General features: G+C 42.6%; 1 protein-coding gene across 2 annotated transcripts in view; it reads left to right on the top strand.

Moving 5' to 3' along the window:
- Window positions 1–18,252, top strand: part of HUNK (hormonally up-regulated Neu-associated kinase) — a 59,180-nt gene that overhangs the window by 28,660 nt on the left and 12,268 nt on the right. For both annotated transcript variants that reach the window (XM_040582809.1, XM_040582810.1), the window contains exons 3-6: window positions 584–639; window positions 6,137–6,272; window positions 8,081–8,208; window positions 13,693–13,828. In XM_040582809.1, the coding sequence (XP_040438743.1) occupies window positions 584–639; window positions 6,137–6,272; window positions 8,081–8,208; window positions 13,693–13,828 (456 nt within the window). The remainder of the gene's footprint in view (window positions 1–583; window positions 640–6,136; window positions 6,273–8,080; window positions 8,209–13,692; window positions 13,829–18,252) is intronic.

Below are 18,252 nucleotides of genomic sequence, written 5' to 3'. Positions count from 1 at the left end.
GGTTTCTTCTCTCAGCTTTGTTACTGGCCTTCTGGATGGCATTGGGCAAGTCATTTCAGTCCCTTAGCCTCAGTTTTCACCTCTATCATATGAGAGTACCAATGCTGACCACCCCTATAAGGAGTTTGGATGCTTCATCCCCAAGGAAGATTGATTCTGGCCTCCCTTGCAGATGGTAGCAGTGGATAGACGTTTGACTCCTCAGATAGATCCCTGCAGAAGAGTAATGAGAAAGTGACTTCCAATTCCAAAAACATGTATTAGAAATGTTTCCTGTGTCTTAAGATTTCTGCAGACTTTTAAGTACATGAGAATTCTGAAGAACCTGATTAATTACAGGATGTACTGACAAACGTTTATAAAGTAATTTTGTGCCTGAAGAATAGGTGGGAAACTGTGTGAAATCACTGGTAATTTTGGAGAGGAGATAATGCACGGGGCTTTCTGCTTTGAATGTGGAACCGTGTGTGCTGTTTTCATGATACGTGTTATTATATATGAATCTTGTAAATACACTGGTGAGAGTGATGGGAAACTGCTTCGTTATTTTGGAGGCTCACTCAAAATATTTTATTTCTTTCAGAGACTTGAAGATAGAAAATCTGTTGCTAGATGAAGACAACAATATCAAGCTTATTGGTATGAAACCAGTTTGGCAATTCCAGTAATTAAAATTGGTAGTTTTGGAAAGAGAGTTTTTGAGACTTCATAATCCTCCATGTGACAACTGCTAATGTTGCTGCAGAGAGGAGCTGAGAGAGTATAGATAGCAATCAAGCTGTTCCTGACAGCATCTTGTGAAAAATTGTTCCAAGTAATTCATCTTTAACTGGGTATGGGAATAATCCTACATCTTTTAACCAACAGCTTTCATATTCAAATCAGGAACTTTCTAAAGAATTAAAGAATTGACACTACAGAAGTAATTTATTTTATTATCTTGATAATTTCATATTTACTAAGGGTTGGATTCTGCCCCCATATGCATATGCTTCCGCTGAAGTCAGTGGGAGTTGCACACATTTTTAGCAGCTGGCAAAATTTGGTACTATATTTATATTCATTAAATTTGCTTCCAGCACCCAATACAAAATTGGTTTAGAGGGCTGTTAAAAAATAAAAAAGATCAGTGATAGAGTCTTGATTGTATTCGGGTATCAGCTGTAGGCAGTGCTCGATTCATTCAAGCTGTGCAGACATTTTAGATTAATCATCGGTGGGTATAGTCTCTCACTGCCTCTGCGTAACTCCCATTAATGTTAATGTGGGCACTGAAAAGAAAATATTCGCTTCATAAAATAAACCCCAAACATCTGTTTATATTTATCTCCATGCCTACACTTTTGCCAACAGCAGTGTCTGTAGTTCCAGGCTTAAAAACTCAACTACTTTCTTTCTTCGGAAGGTTTCATGATCTGAAAAGTGATGAAAAGCACTTAACATTCAGGTCAGCTGGACACTCACTGTAACGTATAAAGCACACGCATTTCCAAACAAACAAGAAGAGGATGGCAATGAGATCTGAAATACTCAAAATTTACATAGGGAATTCAGTCTTTGGAAATACTACCCCGACTTTTAGTCATTACTCCGTAGTAAATCAACTGACTCCGAGCAAATAATAGCAAAGGAGAACTCTGCACTACCTCAGCTACGGGTCAAGAGGATACTGATATGTTACCATGAATCATTCATCAGTAATGATGGATACCACCCATTATCTTGATTTAGCAGATAAGTGAGACCAGATGGTTTACAACAGTGCTATATGAACATCTGATAGATTTAAAGAATTTTTATAACTTTCCTGTTACTGGGTGTTTGATTACACAACAGTATGTGAACTTGACATCCAAACCCGGACCTAATCAGATGATACATGTACAAGTAAAACTCACATGCCAAAAAAATTACTTCAGAACTGTTCCAGCAGTTTCATTGGCTTCAGTTGCACAGAAAGGTCTCCTCGCAGTGGGTGGTGTGGGAAGAATAGAGAAAAGAGACAGTTTGATTTTCCATAGCCTCGCTAGCATTGAAATAAATTGTCCTCAGGTCTGCAGCCTGATGTTTTAAGCAAAGCAGATTGTGCACAGTATGTATTTTAAAACAAAGCAATTAAATTCCACGTCCAACTGGGTATGTTACAGAAAAATAAAGGTTGTTTTATTAGTAATAATCTCGCTGTAAGTAAAACCAGATTTAATATCACAGTCAGCTCATGCTGTATCTCACTAGCGATGCTGGTGATCTCTGGTTGTTCACCTTGAGGAAGCAGTGCCTCTGTTCTGCATGCTCTCTCTGCTGCACTTGCAGGGAAAGCTGGAGTGGGGGCTGCAGAAACCATCCTCGTGTCCCTGTGCAACCTCTCCTCACCATTTTCCAGGTGGTAGCAGAAGCAGTGCTTGCACTGCTATGCAGTTTTCCATTGCCACCAGGGTTTCCCAGGACAAGGAAAATTTTCCAGCACCCATCTGTGGCTGGAGAAACGGACCATACAATTTATAGACCAAATAATTTCCTCTTCCTCCTCCCTGCCTGTTCCCTCACTCAGCTCAGTCAGTGCTTAGTACAATATTTTATGTAGTCTGTCTTTCTAGAAATGTAATGAATCAGTTGTGTCATCACATAGTTCTGCCCAGGAAGGTTCTTCAGGAGGGAAGAACATGTTTTGAGGAATTACGTGCTGCTTTTCATGCTTGGGAGAAGAGACTTTAAGCTACAAAACCCACTCACATTAACAGCTGTGGGGTCGGAGCTTGGTCTCCGTGTCTTGTACAGCAGCAAACACACTAGTACCTAATGAAAATATTGCTTTTATAAAACTGTGAAATGAAGAAAACCCACCATAAAGGAAAAAGAAAAGGTGAAATGAAGATTAAAAATGTAGCAGGAAGTGACATTGAAAGTCTCTGCTTGTTCATGCATTTCAGTGAGAAATGAATCCCTTGAGTCCCTTTCTTCACCCAGCTTCTTAATGGCACCTTGCTTTTGTTACTCATTTTAGCTGCGTGACGAGATGGTTTATAATATGTTCTTAGATAGTATTATTAGAAAAATTCCCTTTGCTGTGCTAAGTGGACTTATTCTTAGCTGTCTGTTAAGTCTCAAATCTAAGAACATCAGGACTGGAAATGCTGGAAATAACTCACTTCATCTGCCAGCCTGTGGTGCCAGGTGTCTGATAAAGATGCCATGAAAAGCCGCTCGCAGGCCATGAGAAGTCCTTGGCATCCTGCTCGAGTACCTGTGGCACCACAAACACCCTGCCAATACATAGCTCTGCTGAGGTCTGTGGAGCTCTGCTGGTCAGACTTGTCCACGAGCTTGGTGCTAAGGCTTCTGTTATTTAATAACTCTTTCCCAATTCTAACTGTCACAGCTTGAGATAGCCATTTATCCATAGCTTGATGTTGATTTCCTGGAGGCGTTAAAGAGTAGTAGTGTAATGCGATACTTCGATAGTACGAACAGTGGGGGTGGTGGAGTTGCCATGTCATAATATTTACTTTGGAAAACCAAGTGTGGCCTTTGATCTGAATTCTGTAATTAGCTCGGCTTATTGAAAGGAAGCCCAAGGCAGAGGCAGGAATGGCAGTGAAATTATCAGTGCCGGTGGTAATAATGTTCTTACCAAGATCAGCAGTGCATCCTTAATAAAAATCACGCTGCGATCGTGATGTGCTGCCACAGTGTTAATAACAATATTTCCATTTCTTTTGCAATAAAACCCCTGTCCCCAGTATGCATGCATTTGTGCGCATTCTGCATTTCAAGAGGCACTAGGGAGAAAAAAAAAAAAAAAAAAGTATACCAGCCTAGACTAAAAGAATGAGCTGAAAAAGATGAGTAAGATGTATTATAGTTTAAGCAAGTAAGATAATGAAGAGCACCACTAGAGCATACTTCCATTGATAGTGATAGAGGGATGCAGATTTACACCATCTCAGAATATAGCCCTTTGATTGTAATACTTTGATTGTAAAATGTTGTATTACAGTCAAAGTAATTTTGAGGTGGTATGACACGGTAGGGTAAAGACCATGAATAATGCTGCGTTGAGATGTTATTTCTAGGAATTAAAAAAAAAATATTTTACAGTTGATATAACTTGTCTCAGGCCATAGCTAATAAATATGTTGATTAAGTAAGTGGATCCTCGGAAGTATTTGTGTAAGCCTCAGGAGTAATACGCATCTAGCAGAGATGATTAAGCAGTGTCCAGAGACAATTGTTTTCCATCAGAGACAAGGAAATTGTCTTGATCCACCCTTCAGTTTTCACAATGTTCTTCAGCAAAACCCCTTTGAGCCTCTTTAGATGTTTAATATGGTGATTCTTGTCTCTTTTATGCTTGTCTTGCTCTCAAAGATGACTTTGGGCACTCCAGCTCACGTAGTCATCTTTATAATTACATTTTTTTGTAAGCATCATTATTATTTCTTTTGCCTGGTTTTGTGAGGGAAGGAAGCTTATGTGACTGCCCTGTCAGGGCTCTTCTGATCCCTCGAGGAACTCCTGTCTGATTTCAGCCAAATTTAACGTGGTGCGAAAGCTAAAGGCTGGTACTTCAAATCTCAAGCAAATAAGTAGGGAGGAGGGACAGGAGAGAGGCCCGCATTAATGACTGTGGGGAGAGAGTGTTGCATGGGCCTGCGAGATGTGATGCTTTTAGCTCAGCTGAGCAGGTGGGTAGCACACCCAGAAAGCTGCTGTTTTGCGAGACACGTAGATGCAAGACATAAGCCTATAGGAAGAGTCTGCCTCTCCTGCCTCGTGTATGTTTAAGACGGTTTTCATTTTAAAGGCGCATGCATTCTGGGAATTTTTAAGACTAGATCAAAAAAAAAGGAAAGAAACAAATCAGATGTAAGTGTTCTTAATAGCAGTATTTTAGTTGTTGCAGCTGTCATCAGTAACAAGCTATTAATAAATGTGAACCTCTTTGTGACCTCCCCTGCTCCGCTACTCCTGGATATGTTCCCCAGCAAAGGCTGTTGTCCTGGCCCCTCAGCTTTGCCCATGTCATCCTCCTCTTGCAAGCTCGTCTTGCTTCTTCTCCTTATCACATCAAGTTGTTTGACTTAACTTTCAGGACACTTTACAACCTCTCCTCACCATCTATGTCAGCCGTGGTTTCATAATTGCTTTCTCCCTTTCCAGGGGGGGGCTACCACTAAACCGGGTGGGCTTGCACTCTCCTGGCTGCACATTGCCCCCAGCTGCTTCTGCTGCTTCTGCTGCTGGTGCGACTCTGTCTGCCTTTCTTTCCTTGCTTAGTGGTTTAATTTTTAAGATCCTTCCCTAAACCCAGCTCGGCCTGCAGCCATACCAGCACCAGAGCAGACGGGAGATTTTGGGAACACCCTTCTCGGCGCCAGCCTGGTCCTGGGTTGGCTGAGAGCACTTGGGAAACTGCAGCCTCCTCCAGTGCAGAGAGGCTCCCTCTTGTCTCCAGTCAGCTCATGGTGCCAGCCTTTGCCAGTCCCTTGTTATTAATGCCAGAAAAAGTGTCAGATACACCCAGGGGCCAGAAATACAGTAATTCAGGGCAGAAGTTGGGGAGGGGGGAGCCAAAGCAACACATTCCTCTTCTTGCTCCAAGATCTCCCTGTGTTATTTTAGAGCTGAAACGCTGAGTCTGCAACCCTGTGCATTTGTGCATCGCCACAGTAGTCCCAGAAAACAATAACCTCTGCCTTATAGCTGATGGTTCATTTACACGATTTAGAGGAAAATGTTGAAGAAGTCTCACTTAAACTTAGCCTCTGCATAACATACTGCAGCAGTATGGAATCCATGACAGCCTGAGGTGGCCTTCTGCCCCATGCAATGGCATCACGTAGTGCTTGGGACAAGCTCAACAGTGGTTGTTACCATCCATGAAATGTAGTTGCTTTGTGTATGAAATTGATAATTGCGCATGTTCTAAGATTTTTGTATTGTTTCTGGAAATCTCTGGTTATTTAGCACCTCAGAGAAACAAATTATATTATATAATGTTTTTGCATGTGGGTGATTTTTTTTCTTAGGCAGTTCATTGCTTAACTTTTGGAAAAAAATGTACTTTCTTTCCTTGTGTTCTAGTGTCGTTTTACTGTATGTCTCTTTCATAACTCTCTCCCTGTGCCTTTCACAGACTTTGGATTGAGCAACTGTGCAGGCATCTTGGGTTATTCTGATCCATTCAGCACCCAGTGTGGGAGCCCAGCATATGCAGCCCCTGAACTTCTGGCAAGGAAAAAATACGGGCCCAAAATAGACGTTTGGTCCATGTGAGTTACTTCGCTAGTTTATAATTGTTACTACTGTTACCACTACCCATTGCTCAAATGAGAAACGTTATTCGTGTGTTTGGCTACTCTGAGCAAGAAAAGCTGTTTAATTAGCATGACTCTCTGAACTAAATTACACAGATATTTTCTTCTGAAAGAGATCTTTTATGTACCTGGATATAGATTACTAGAACATACAGCATAGAGAGACTGCAGTAAAGCACAGCTGTTGGTCAGTGATGTTCAGACATAGTAGAAGGCATGGCTCTGGCACAAGAGGGCCAAATACTTTTCTTGTTTTCCCCGAAGGATTCTCAAGCATTCACGTGGGCTTCGTGCACTACCCACAGTCAAGTGGAAATGTGATACCAAGTCAAGTCATCACTTTGAAAGGACCGTCATTAAAGGGGAAATAAAAATGGCCAAAAACTTGTGAGCCTTTGTGAGCTTACTAGTGTTCAGACAAAAGAACAGACAGAAGTCCCTGTTGCCAGAGGTAGAAGAAGCCACAAAAATATTTTGGAGTTGGTGAATTTGTCCTCAGTACTGCTGTAGACTGTGCAATTCCCACTACCTGCCAGTTGGCCCTGGACATGGTATTGGTTATCCATTGATAAATCAGTTGAGTTTTAGCTTTTGCTTTAGTATCAATAAGTTTTCCCTGACCAGGTGGGGATAATACCATTTGTGTAAATTTCAGTAAAATAACGGAATTACGGTTATTCCCAAGCTGAAGTATTTGGAATGCCTGGAAAACGTGAAGAACTGTATAAGCACTACTATTGCTAAGGAAGATTGGCCAGTGTTTAGATATTAGACGAGGACCTGTGTCAAATTCATCTCTCAGTTTGACCTGGTGGGTCCCCTGTTGCACTTCAAGGCTCTTTAGAACTTCATCCCCTGCTGAAGCCTAATTTACAGTCTGTCCTTGGAGGAGACCCACAGCTATCATTGTATGGCTACTGAATTTCTCACTCCAGCAGCGAGCCATCCATCCACATCAAGGGTGATGAGTACTAGCCCTGAGGAATGCAGGCAAACAGAGCACAGTCATTCTTGTAAACCATTTGAATTTCTCCAGTAATAAAATCCTGCTCTTTTTTTTTAATTGAAAAAACCCAGAAAATATGGTTAACTCCTACTTTTCCTCATAGCTGAAAAAAAGGTGTCTGTGACCACTATTCATGATAGTGCCTCGTGTTAGTTTCTTTCTGTTCACATATGTGTGTTCAGCAGACTAGGGAAACAGATTCCCAAAAGGGAGGTGTTCCATTCAAATTGGATTTAAAGCCCTTTTAAGAGGAAAAAGAACAAGAGTTCCAACCCACTTTTCATCGCGGACTTTTCTGGGTATAACAAGCAGTAAGCTTACTGCTCTGAAAAATGTCATTTTCATTTGGGCTGCACCAGAGGGCGTGGAGCTCACCTTTGGGTGCTCCACCAGGACCTGCAATGTCCCTGTTGCTGTGGGCAGTCATTCCACGCCAAGGGCAGCACCAGGACAAGGTCTCCAAAAGCAGTGTTTTTGTGCAGCCTGAGAGACTTAATTGTGGTGTGGCATTTAGCCGAGGAGTTGCCTAAGAGCTGGACTCAGTTCTGTGGCTCCCAGCTTATGCCCTGCACGTTGTGTGGCCCTCCATGAGCAAACCTCTGGGAATTCTTGCCCAAATTGTTGTGTGCAACAGAAGAGAGCGCTTTTTTTTAATCTTTTTTAAAAGCTGTCAGACATTCAAGATGAAGTACAGTCACTAAATCCTAAGCTTATGTTTTCCCTTGTTCTTGATCATTTTCTCTACATTTTCTTTTAGTGGGGTGAACATGTATGCAATGTTGACTGGAACATTACCTTTTACTGTGGAGCCATTCAGCTTGAGAGCTTTGTACCAGAAAATGGTGGACAAAGAAATGAACCCTTTTCCCACCCAGCTCTCTGCAGGTAATCCAGGGGGTGTGCTAGGACCTGTTCGGATCCAGTTGGTCAGAACTGTTGTGGGATTGTGAGTCATGCTGCTGACATGGCACACTAATAAATGCTCCTTTTTTCATTTTAGCCTCCAACAGATCTGCGGGAGTTGCTGTAGTATAAGTACTTTTGCTTTGACTTCTGTATGTAAGCTGGAGAAGTGCCAAGTTGTGCTGAATGTGAGAGAAGAACAAACCTGTGAAATTCTGTGAAATTGCTTTTGCAGAGTAGTTGGTCAGTTTTGCTCATTCAGATGATTTTACCATACAGGATGGATGCAAGGATGCATCACTTTGAAATAACAGATTCCTGGGCGTTATCATGACTAGGGCTGAGTGATAAGCTACCTTGAATGACCTCAGGTTTATTACAGAATAATGACATGCATGCAAAAAATTATTTGGGGACAGTGACCTGTGATAACCTTTGTGTGTTCACAAAATGCAAAATTGTTGATGTCTTAGTATTAGAAATATTAATTCCTACATCAGAGCGATGTCACTAGGCAACAGGATCATTTTTCAGCTTATAGCAAGACCGTTGTCAGCATTTGGAACAAACTCTGTTTTGTAGTTGGTTATTTTTGTATGCTAAATTTGTTGTTCATAGAGAGCTTCTGTTCTTCTTATCTGGCAGCCTGTTTACAAGGGACGTTCAATAAAATTAAAAGATGGCAAATAAAAAAAGGATAAGAGAGCATACATTTTTCACTCAGTACACTAAGGATAGCAACCATTGTTACAACTTGTAAGAAAAACCCCTTGAAAGTTGTGTCACAAGTTGAATTCTTCCAAGTACAGATTTACCTGCATATGGAAGAAGTAGGTAGTGAAGGGTTTTCTCACACAGGTTATCCATGGGTCGAGTGGAGCATGTTGTTCCTTGTTCAGTCAGCATCTGTATGAAGTACACTTTTCCTGCCAGCAGTTCATATTGCTGGCATGTTGTAAAGTGGTAGGTTTACAAGTGAGCTGGGATGCTGCAAGTCTTGTCGCTATTTGGTGCAATTAGAGTGTTTGGTATTTCCATTCTGGAGACTTTCCATTAGGATTCAGTTGCACAAAATGACTATTTTAATGTTCTAGCACATGCTCTAAAGCCCCACTGAGTAAATTAAAAGAAAGATTATAGTGACTGCTTCATGCTGTACTGATCTAGATGCCAAATCCTGCATTGATTGCAAAGTTGCTCTTGAATTTGGGGACTTGCATGTGATAGTAAATATTTTCCAAGTTTGGCAAAAAATTTACCAAACTTACCTCCTGGAATGAGGCTGTTAGCAATAAAAAGCAGTGATATGGTGGCCGTGTAGTGTCTTTGAACCAATGAACTGTTTCTCTGATCATTGTTTTCTTTCAGTCTTCTTTAAGTGGGAGATTTCACTGACTTCATTGGGACAACCCAGTTGTTAAAGGCTGAATCACCCACAAAAGGCCTGTAGAAAACCAGACCTTGGGTAGCAAAAAAGATAACATTACTTTTAACAGGTTTCATTCATCCTATCATTTCATAATGGAGATTAAATTTTCTCACAACTGTGTCTCTGTAGCATCTCTAGCTCACTGATGCTATGGTCTCCAGTGAAAACAGTATTTTCTTTATCCTGTGAGAACTATAGCAGCTTGAAGTTTCAGAGATGGTCGCAAATTAATGGAATAGATTTGAATGTGTTAACCTTTATGGATTGTGAAGAAAGGTACGCATCAGTTCTTGATCTAAGTCATTGGCATTGTGTGTTCACTGAGATGGCAAACTGTGATTTAAGGTGACATTTGTTCTTGCAAGGGTTAGGCTTTGGGTCAGTTGGTAGAAACTCTGCTCCTCTGCTCTGCAAATTGTTGTGTTCGTTAACCTCTTAGGTTTATAGATCTTTTTCTTTAATCGGGTTTTCTTTTCCTGTACATTCACATACAGAGTAGAGCTTTTTTTGCAGGAGTCTGTTTTGCTTGTTCAGGACATTGTCTTTCAATATTTAATTTCACAGTTACTGAGCACGCAGTACCATCATAAAAGTAGCCGGTCTTATCACTAAGCAAGAGTATATTTTATTTGTGTTAGTTAAAATGTTGGGTGACTGTGAGCACCCAAAGCAAATGTGTAGCAACAGAGAAATTTTGGAGTCAGTGTTTGATTTTCCCATTTAGGAAAGTTTTTCATTAAGCTTCTTAAACAACACAGCTGTCTGATTATTGACTTTAGGTAAGCAGTGTTCAGTTGCTCAGGAAGCCGGTATTCACCTTGCACACGTTCCTTTTTCCCCTCAATTTATGGCTTCTGTATGCTCACGGTCTTCCTTCTGGAACAGAGAAATGAAGTGGAGACAAGAAGTGCCATCGTCTATCCATGCCTGTAGTCTGGAGGAAGGATTTTATTAGGTGCAACTCGCTCATGGCTTGTGAAATGACCTCATTGCATTTTCTCCAGCTGGTTTTCTAAGCAATACCAGTATACCTAATTATAACCAGGCACACCCTCACAGTGTGAACAAGATGCTACATTGGTTTGATTCATGGCAATGAACATGAAGACGGCGGAGGTCTTGCAATCCCCGCCTGACATGCACTCTGCTTTTGCTCACTGCTGGGCTCCGTGCACTCAAGGAAGTTAACAGAGAAATGCCATTTCTCATGGTGCTGGTCTCTCATTTGTCAAAAGACCAAAGTTTACCTCCAAATTACACCATGGGAACAGAATTCCACCGAGTGCTGGTCAGCGGCTAATCAGATTGGTGCTGTCCTTGAGCTCGTCGTAAATGAGGCCTCAGGTAACGAGGCCCTGACGGGGTTTGCAGTGCCCTGTGCTGCCAGCCTATTTGGTGCAGCAGGAAAAATGGCTTCAGGCACAGTGGATCCAAAAATCGATTGGGCAGCTTCGTGTTTGCTCCCTGGTGGGCTAGTTTTGCTGTCCCACAGCCGTGTGGCTAACTGGGAAAGGTTTCTGTTCTCCTCCTGCCATCTGACAGTTCAGATCAGCCAAGGTGCTGTTACTCATCTCTTCCATGTCGCCTGGGTCTGTCTGGCCAAGGAGCTCCCAGGGGGGATCTTCTCTCCAGAATTCATTTCTCCCAGTCTGGATCTGTGGATCTTTGTGGTGCTTCACAAGCTTCATTTAATTAGTCTGCCTTTTGCCAAGGAGGGAAAAAAAAGTAACATTTTTAAGGAGACTTGAGCTGATTTGGATGGCTGAGGGTGGTGGTGATGGAGGGGCTGGGTGTTGGTTTGGGGAGGGGTTATTTATTTTGCTCTGAACCTGTGGGATACATACGGTTTGTAACACAAGAGATGGATGAAGTGCTGGAGAGAGGAGATCGGGTTCGTGGTTGGCCGTAACAGGGGGTTCGGTGCCCAGGAGGCACTGGGGGGTGAGGGGCACTCAGGACACATGGAGGGCAGCCGCGCATCAGCTTCCAGCAGGCTTACGAACTTGGATGTAGGGTTTTCCTGCTGCTTCTGCAGTATTGCTGTTGTAGGAAAATAACAAAAATGCTGGAAAAGATTTAAGTAAAGTATCTCACAGAAATCAACGATTTGTGAAGAGAGTTTATTAAAAAGCCAGCTGATGCCAAGCTGAACTGGTAAATACATAATCGTAACACTCTCTTAGCCACATACAAGCTTCTTGATGGTAGGCCTGTGTCAAAACCGAGAGCTTCTTGGGGCCCTCTCCAGCTGATACTTGATTTTTGCAGGATGTTGAATGCTGAGGTTACCCAAGCTGTCAGGAGTTGGCACCTATTGAGTCTAACCCTGACTTATTTGAGGAGAACCCCTCCCTTCCTCATGCCTTGCCCTGCCCTGGCATGTCAGCCCAGCCGTCCTGTCCCATACTGGTGGGGAGATCAGGGTGCCCGGGAGGACAGCCAGGCAGACACAGAGGAGGGCAGCAGGCTCATAGAGGAGAACCGGTGAAAGGCAGTGGCACTGTGCCAGTGTTCGCATTTATGCCCTTTTCAGATGAGGACATCGTGGCCTCACCAGCAGGTGTATTATTCTCCTAAAATTGCTTGTGGGAACGGGGATGCATGAGGGTTTCACTGGATTGCTGGTGAAGACGTGTTGCAGCTGCTCTGCTTCAGAGGTGGTGCTGAGTGAGCGTGCTGTGGCGGTGAGACCAAATGCCTATAAAGCCCAATGGGAAGACCGCCTCATAATTTCAGTTTTCTAGTATTCAGGGGTTAGTACATCCAGTTTGATCTGCTTTGTAACACAAACCTTTAAGGGGTTTTCTTTGCCTGTATTGAGCTGAAGTAGCTGTATTGGCAAGGCTGTACTGCAGCTTACCCAGAAGACACATCCCAGGAGACACCATGTCATGCCACAGTGGTCCTGTGCTGCCACAGCCCAGGGCACCTGTGCTAGTAAGGAGACAAGCAGACAACACGCTCAGGAGAGCGAGCGTAGGAGGGGAACTGCAGCTCTGCTGTGCAGGAAGGTGGAAAAAAGCCCCCAGGGTCCTGTCCATCTGATCTGGAGAAAACTGTGCCACAGCCATCACTTCTGACGCTTGCTTGCCATTGACTTAATCTGGGACTCATTTGGCATCATCTCACTTGACTTTTATCTCCTCTACAAAATCATTCTGATCTTGGTTTTCCTAGAATTAGGTTTCTTTGTTTTCCGTGCAGGGAATTGTAGAGGACATAGTTAACTCTTCACTGTCATGTAGCTGATAAACTGAAGCTAACCTCAATAACTTGAAGAGTAAGACCAGACCTACGTAAAACAGAGTTTATTTTCAGCTCACATAGACACTTTTTGTGAGTCTTTAAGCAAATCACTTGATTTCATTGCTCCTAACCGTATAAGAAACACATGACTTGAAAATATCAGAAAAGTACTTTTGGGGTTTTTTGCAAGAAAATCCCAAGGGATGGTTGAATGTCACTGAAAGTTGAAGGTTCAGTATCTGAAAACAGAAAAAAGCTCATTAATTTTACTGTACTCTTAATTTGTCTAAAACCTCCTGCAACTGATTGTAGGTTGGATGGAAGCCAGGAGAGAATTTGTCCTTATAATGTCAAAGGGAGGCCAATTTTCCATGTCTTCCCTCCCAGCTTTGCATCCCTACCCTCCTCTCCACTCCTACCCAGTCCATATTCGACTTTAAAACACAGCTTGAGTGATTTGCCTCTGATCTGACTCCAGCCTCTTGTCTTCATACAGAAGTTAAGTTTTGGCTAATCTGCTCAGAAACTTCAAACAAGCTCTGAAACAAAAGGCACTTTTTGTGCTCTCCTTTATGACTATAAATCATTGTGACTATAAATCATTGTTTATTTTACTTCCTAATCTCTTATCAGTTTTTCCTCAAGGACATTAGAGGATACTGTAAGGAAAGCATTCCTTTTTAGTATACTCTTGGTCAGGCTACACACCTGTAGTAACTCAACTACTGTGTGAAGTCATAAAGCAGATGACATATCTATTGGTTGGGGTTTTTTTCTTGATTTCTTCACAGCGGCCGTAAACTTTCTACGATCTCTACTAGAGCCAGATCCTGCAAAGAGACCGAACATCCAGCAGGCACTTGCAAATCGATGGCTTAATGAGAATTACCCTGGAAGAGCACCACCTAATGTCACATATCCAAACAGGTACTGTGCTAAAGAGTGGAGAAAGCCTGCCAGGGTGTATATACATTATATGTTTTTAAAATGTGAATAACTCTGGTGTTTCGGTTCCATTTATGTGACAGCATCCCAGTGCATTTTCTGTGATTGCTTTTGTGACTCTATCCTAAAAGCTGTTAGGATTGGCTGTGGCATATGTGTTGCTTGGAATGGTCAAAAATACCTTAAATTAGAAGCTGGCATATTGTGCATTATTTGCAGGGTAGTCTGGGGTGGAGATGATATGATTATTTGGCTCCAGACTTTGGAATGTGTATGTGTGGCAGGTAGTTCTGATCTTCTTGTTTACCAGTAAAAGCAGTGGTGAGAAAGGTCAGAGTTAAATGATCTTGCTTTGTGGTTGTTGATCTTGAATACATGTGCAGTGCTGAATGCATGACTAAATGCAGAGAACAAATCTCATGGCCAGTCAAACATCCAAGTAGGAAAAAAAGAAGCAGAACGAACGATACTTGTGGTCCACTTTGGTTAGAAATAATCTTTCTTGACTTTAATCATCTGCAGTATAGAATCAATACATGAGCCAGCCAGCCTGGGCTCTCATTACAGTCAATGGAGAGAAATAAGAGCACTTTTTACATAATGATACATCTGACTTTTTGATTCTGTGATAGGATGATTTTGTGCCCAGGAGATCCAAGTTCCTCTCCAGTGACTCTAAGTGGAGCCTCAGGCAACTCACTTAGAAATATATGTCTATATTTGATCAGATAAAACCTCCATCCTGTATCAAAGCCCTCCAGCTGTGTCTCATACACATTCTAGTACCTGCAGGGGAATTGCTGTAGGAGTTACTGTCTTGCAGGCCAAGATCCTAAGTAACACAGAGACAAAGACAGAAATTTAAAGCCTAATTTTGGTGCTTAAAATCTGATAGTAGGCCAGAATTTCTGCTCCAGCTTGCTAAGAGCAGAGTCCCTAAGTGAAGATCCTGACTTCCTCCCTACAGTTTACTTAGTTGCCAGATACCAGATGTAGTGAATGCCTAGAGGCATGACAACTTAATTTTTTCTGAACATCTGAACGACTCTCCTCCACCCAAAAATGATTTGGTGTTCACCAACCACTCCGTCTCTTTGTGTGGGTGCCCTGAAGGGCTCAGTCCCATAGGCATGCTCAAGCCATGCACGCAGCCAGCCTTCAGCATTCAGCCCAGGTCAGAGCTTTGGTGGTAAGAGTGCCTCCCACCCATTTTCCCCTCTGCTCTACCACTAGCCGTGTGAACAGGGTATGTTTCAGAGCCATGGGTCATACCATGTCATACCCCTGTGGGGCTGAGAGGCACCTCTGCTGAAGCAGGTGATGAGCACTGCCACTTCTTGATCATGATGGGACCTGGGCACAAGGAACCAGTTTGAGCCTTGAATCTCGGGACAGTGTTTAGGAATGTTTGGAGACCTTTGCCTTTGATGTTGGTGTTGGCTGGCTTATGGGTCACAGCCTGCACAGTCGGGCCTCCTACCTGAGTCACCTCCCTTTTCCCTCTGCACTGGCAGGGAACAGAAGTGCCCTAATTTAGCAGCAAGCGTTTCCTTTCTGGAGGGGGCGTCTTAACTTTCTGGTAACTGCCTTGTGGCGAATCGCTGTTGCTATGCCCTTCTTTGACCTGTGGAGAATAACAGGTCTCATGCTCTCAAAATGTGGTTGGATAGATGTTGAGCAGCTTGGATGCCTGCAGGCATCACTAGAGCCATCCGCTGAAATGGGGAGGGAAATGTGAGGCCAGCTGCCTGCAATCCCCAGACTTACTTGGACAGAATATAAAGATGGCCCCTACAAACAGTTGTTTCACAAGGAATGAGAACAGGCGGACCCATTATCTTGACATTACCGTGCCAAATTTAAGGGCAGTTGGGTTAATTTGTGTAGTGTGCTGTCCAACAAAAGGAAATCTGTGTTTCTATGGTGCATTGGACTGTACTGAAGTATGGTACGTATGAACTTTGTGTGGTAAAGAAAGGGAAAACAAGTGTAAACTGAATGAGTCGTTAAGCTAATGAAATCACTGTCATAATGAGTCCAATCAATCTACTAAATGTGGCATCTGTTAAGTGAATGTAAGTGTAACTGAGAGCTGTATGGGTAATTTAATTCTCTTGCTGTGCGTGTCTTATCTGCAGAAAAGAGGAAAAGAGACAGAAATAGGGCTTGAATGTGCTTTCACAATTCTTTTGCATTTTTAAGTACAGCTTCATGCCTCTTTTTTATTTCCTAGCTTGCAGTTATCAGGCTTTAGTCAGGTTGTGGTGGAAGTGTCCCTTCTAGAGTTTGCTCATCGGTGCAGTTAGGTAGGTGACTCACAGAAGAGGCCGGCCTCCATTAGAATAGCTGTGGAACACTCTTCATTTATGGAGTCCCCATTAATCATTCCCACCTGAAGGCAAGTGAATCAAATGGAAGAAGAGAGGAAAATGCTGTGCCAAACTATAGAGAGGGCATATGTTTGCTCATGTGTATGTGTGTATGTGGTGATGATAATAATCCTTTACTATTATAAGCACTTTTTAAGGGAACATCAATGTGGAGTGCTGTGCTTTGCTATTGAAAAAACTCAGTTTCATTCATTCGTTCGTTTGTTCGTTCCTTCCTTCCTTCATGCCTGCCTTCCTGCCTTCCTGCCTTCCTCCCTCCCTCCCTCCCTCCCTCCCTCCCTCCCTTCCTTTCTCATTGCACTCCTTTTGTTATCATTTGGTCTGAAAATAAAAGTACATGTTCCTTCTGTCTGAACCCAGATTTTATGTGAAGCTGCAAGGGATAAAAGCCATACAGATTCATTCTTTCACTTCATTTTTTGGATAATGTTTCTTTAGTTTAATTAGTTGATTCCGCAAGCTTGACCTACCTAGACTTTGTCATACTGGAGCCTTATAGGAAAATACTCTGTAAAGTTTGACATATTTAAAGACATGGCCTGAATGGCCTGACTCCTTTTGAGCTTGCCTCAGAAAGTACCACCAGGATCAGCTTCAACAGAGTTTCTCCAAGTTTTTGTTAGTGTGCAGATGCAGGTAAGATGAGTCAAAATAGTTCTGAAAAATCCACTACTGTGTTTGTAAAGAATCACTTCCTCTCTTAATCAACACAAGGAAGAAGCTGTGTTATGTTCTTGCAGTGCTCTTCCACCACCCGTTATTTCCAAGACAGGAACATGGTAGGAAAGAGGAGAGATGAAGATAAGGTGGAAGAATGGCAGAAACTGCATTTTCAGGAGAATATTCTCCCAGGCTTTTTATAAGCTTGCTTTTATTAAAGAAATTCCCTGAACGCAAGCAAAAAATTCCTATTTTGCTGAGCACTTCAAGTAGAAATTGCTTGAATTTCTTTTGCTGTCCAGATGCTTTAACGTGCAATGGCCAAGATAAGTTTTGCTTTTGAACTTAAAAATCCCCAACCCCAAGCATTCCTTAGCTGCAGAATGAATGTTAATAAGGATGCCAAATAAAGGAAAAGAGTTATTTGAGATTTTCCAGACTGTGTTTTATATCTTGTCTAAATCCTCTGTGTCAGACCCAGACTGCTCTCTGGGCATCACAGGTGCACAGGACAGGGGGGCAGCAGGGCAGAGGTGGGAAAGGTGGAGAATGGTCCTTTTGAAGGGGGAGGCAGGTTGTAAAAAACCCCACAACCTAAGCTCCCCTAAGTTACCATAGCCAGATATTAGGCTTGATATTAAGAGCAAGGAATACCCTTCAGAAACCAAATGAAACCCGGTATTTCTTTGGAGGTGGATGGGAGTTGACAGGTACATCTGGGAAGCGGGTCAGCACTTTTAGAGGTCTAAATAGGAGCAGAGTTCTTAGGCAATTTTGGCTTTAGCTTAGACTGAGAAGATGCTTTGCCGTTTCCACAAGGCTGCTGTACTCCATTTCTTGCCTTAGCTGAGTCTATTACAGACTTTGTAAAGGAGCTCATACATAAACATGTCTTGTGCTTGTGCTTTTAACTGACAAGAGTATAGCAGCAGCTTTACCATTTTAAGAGCCGCTGTAATAACCCTCCCTGTACGTCCCCTTTCTCCAGCATGAAATTCCCTAGCTGCTTAGTGCATGAATATTGTGCAGCAGGTAAGGGGTGAAGCTGAATGCAGGGGTGTTTAATTACAAGGAAAGGGTCATTTCAGAAACCCAAATGTCGCTACCTGAGTTGGGTTTTACCTTCAAAACCAGCCGGTTGATCTTGACAGTCTTCACTGGTCAGATGTAGCCTAACAAACGTAGTGAGTATCACAGTTTCATTTAGCATCGCGGTAGGACATGGTGGAGACAGTGCTGTTCATTCAGCTATCACAGCTTCCTGCGGTGCCTGTGGTTCCGGAATAATCTACCCTTTTGATGCCTGCTTATGGGAGGAGAGAGCTAATCACTCCCATGTTACTGAGCCTTTCAGTC

Source organism: Falco naumanni, chromosome 2 (genome assembly GCF_017639655.2).
Source record: "Falco naumanni isolate bFalNau1 chromosome 2, bFalNau1.pat, whole genome shotgun sequence".
In the NCBI taxonomy this organism is placed as follows: Eukaryota; Metazoa; Chordata; class Aves; order Falconiformes; family Falconidae; genus Falco; species Falco naumanni.
This window is presented reverse-complemented; position numbering and strand designations above follow the sequence as displayed.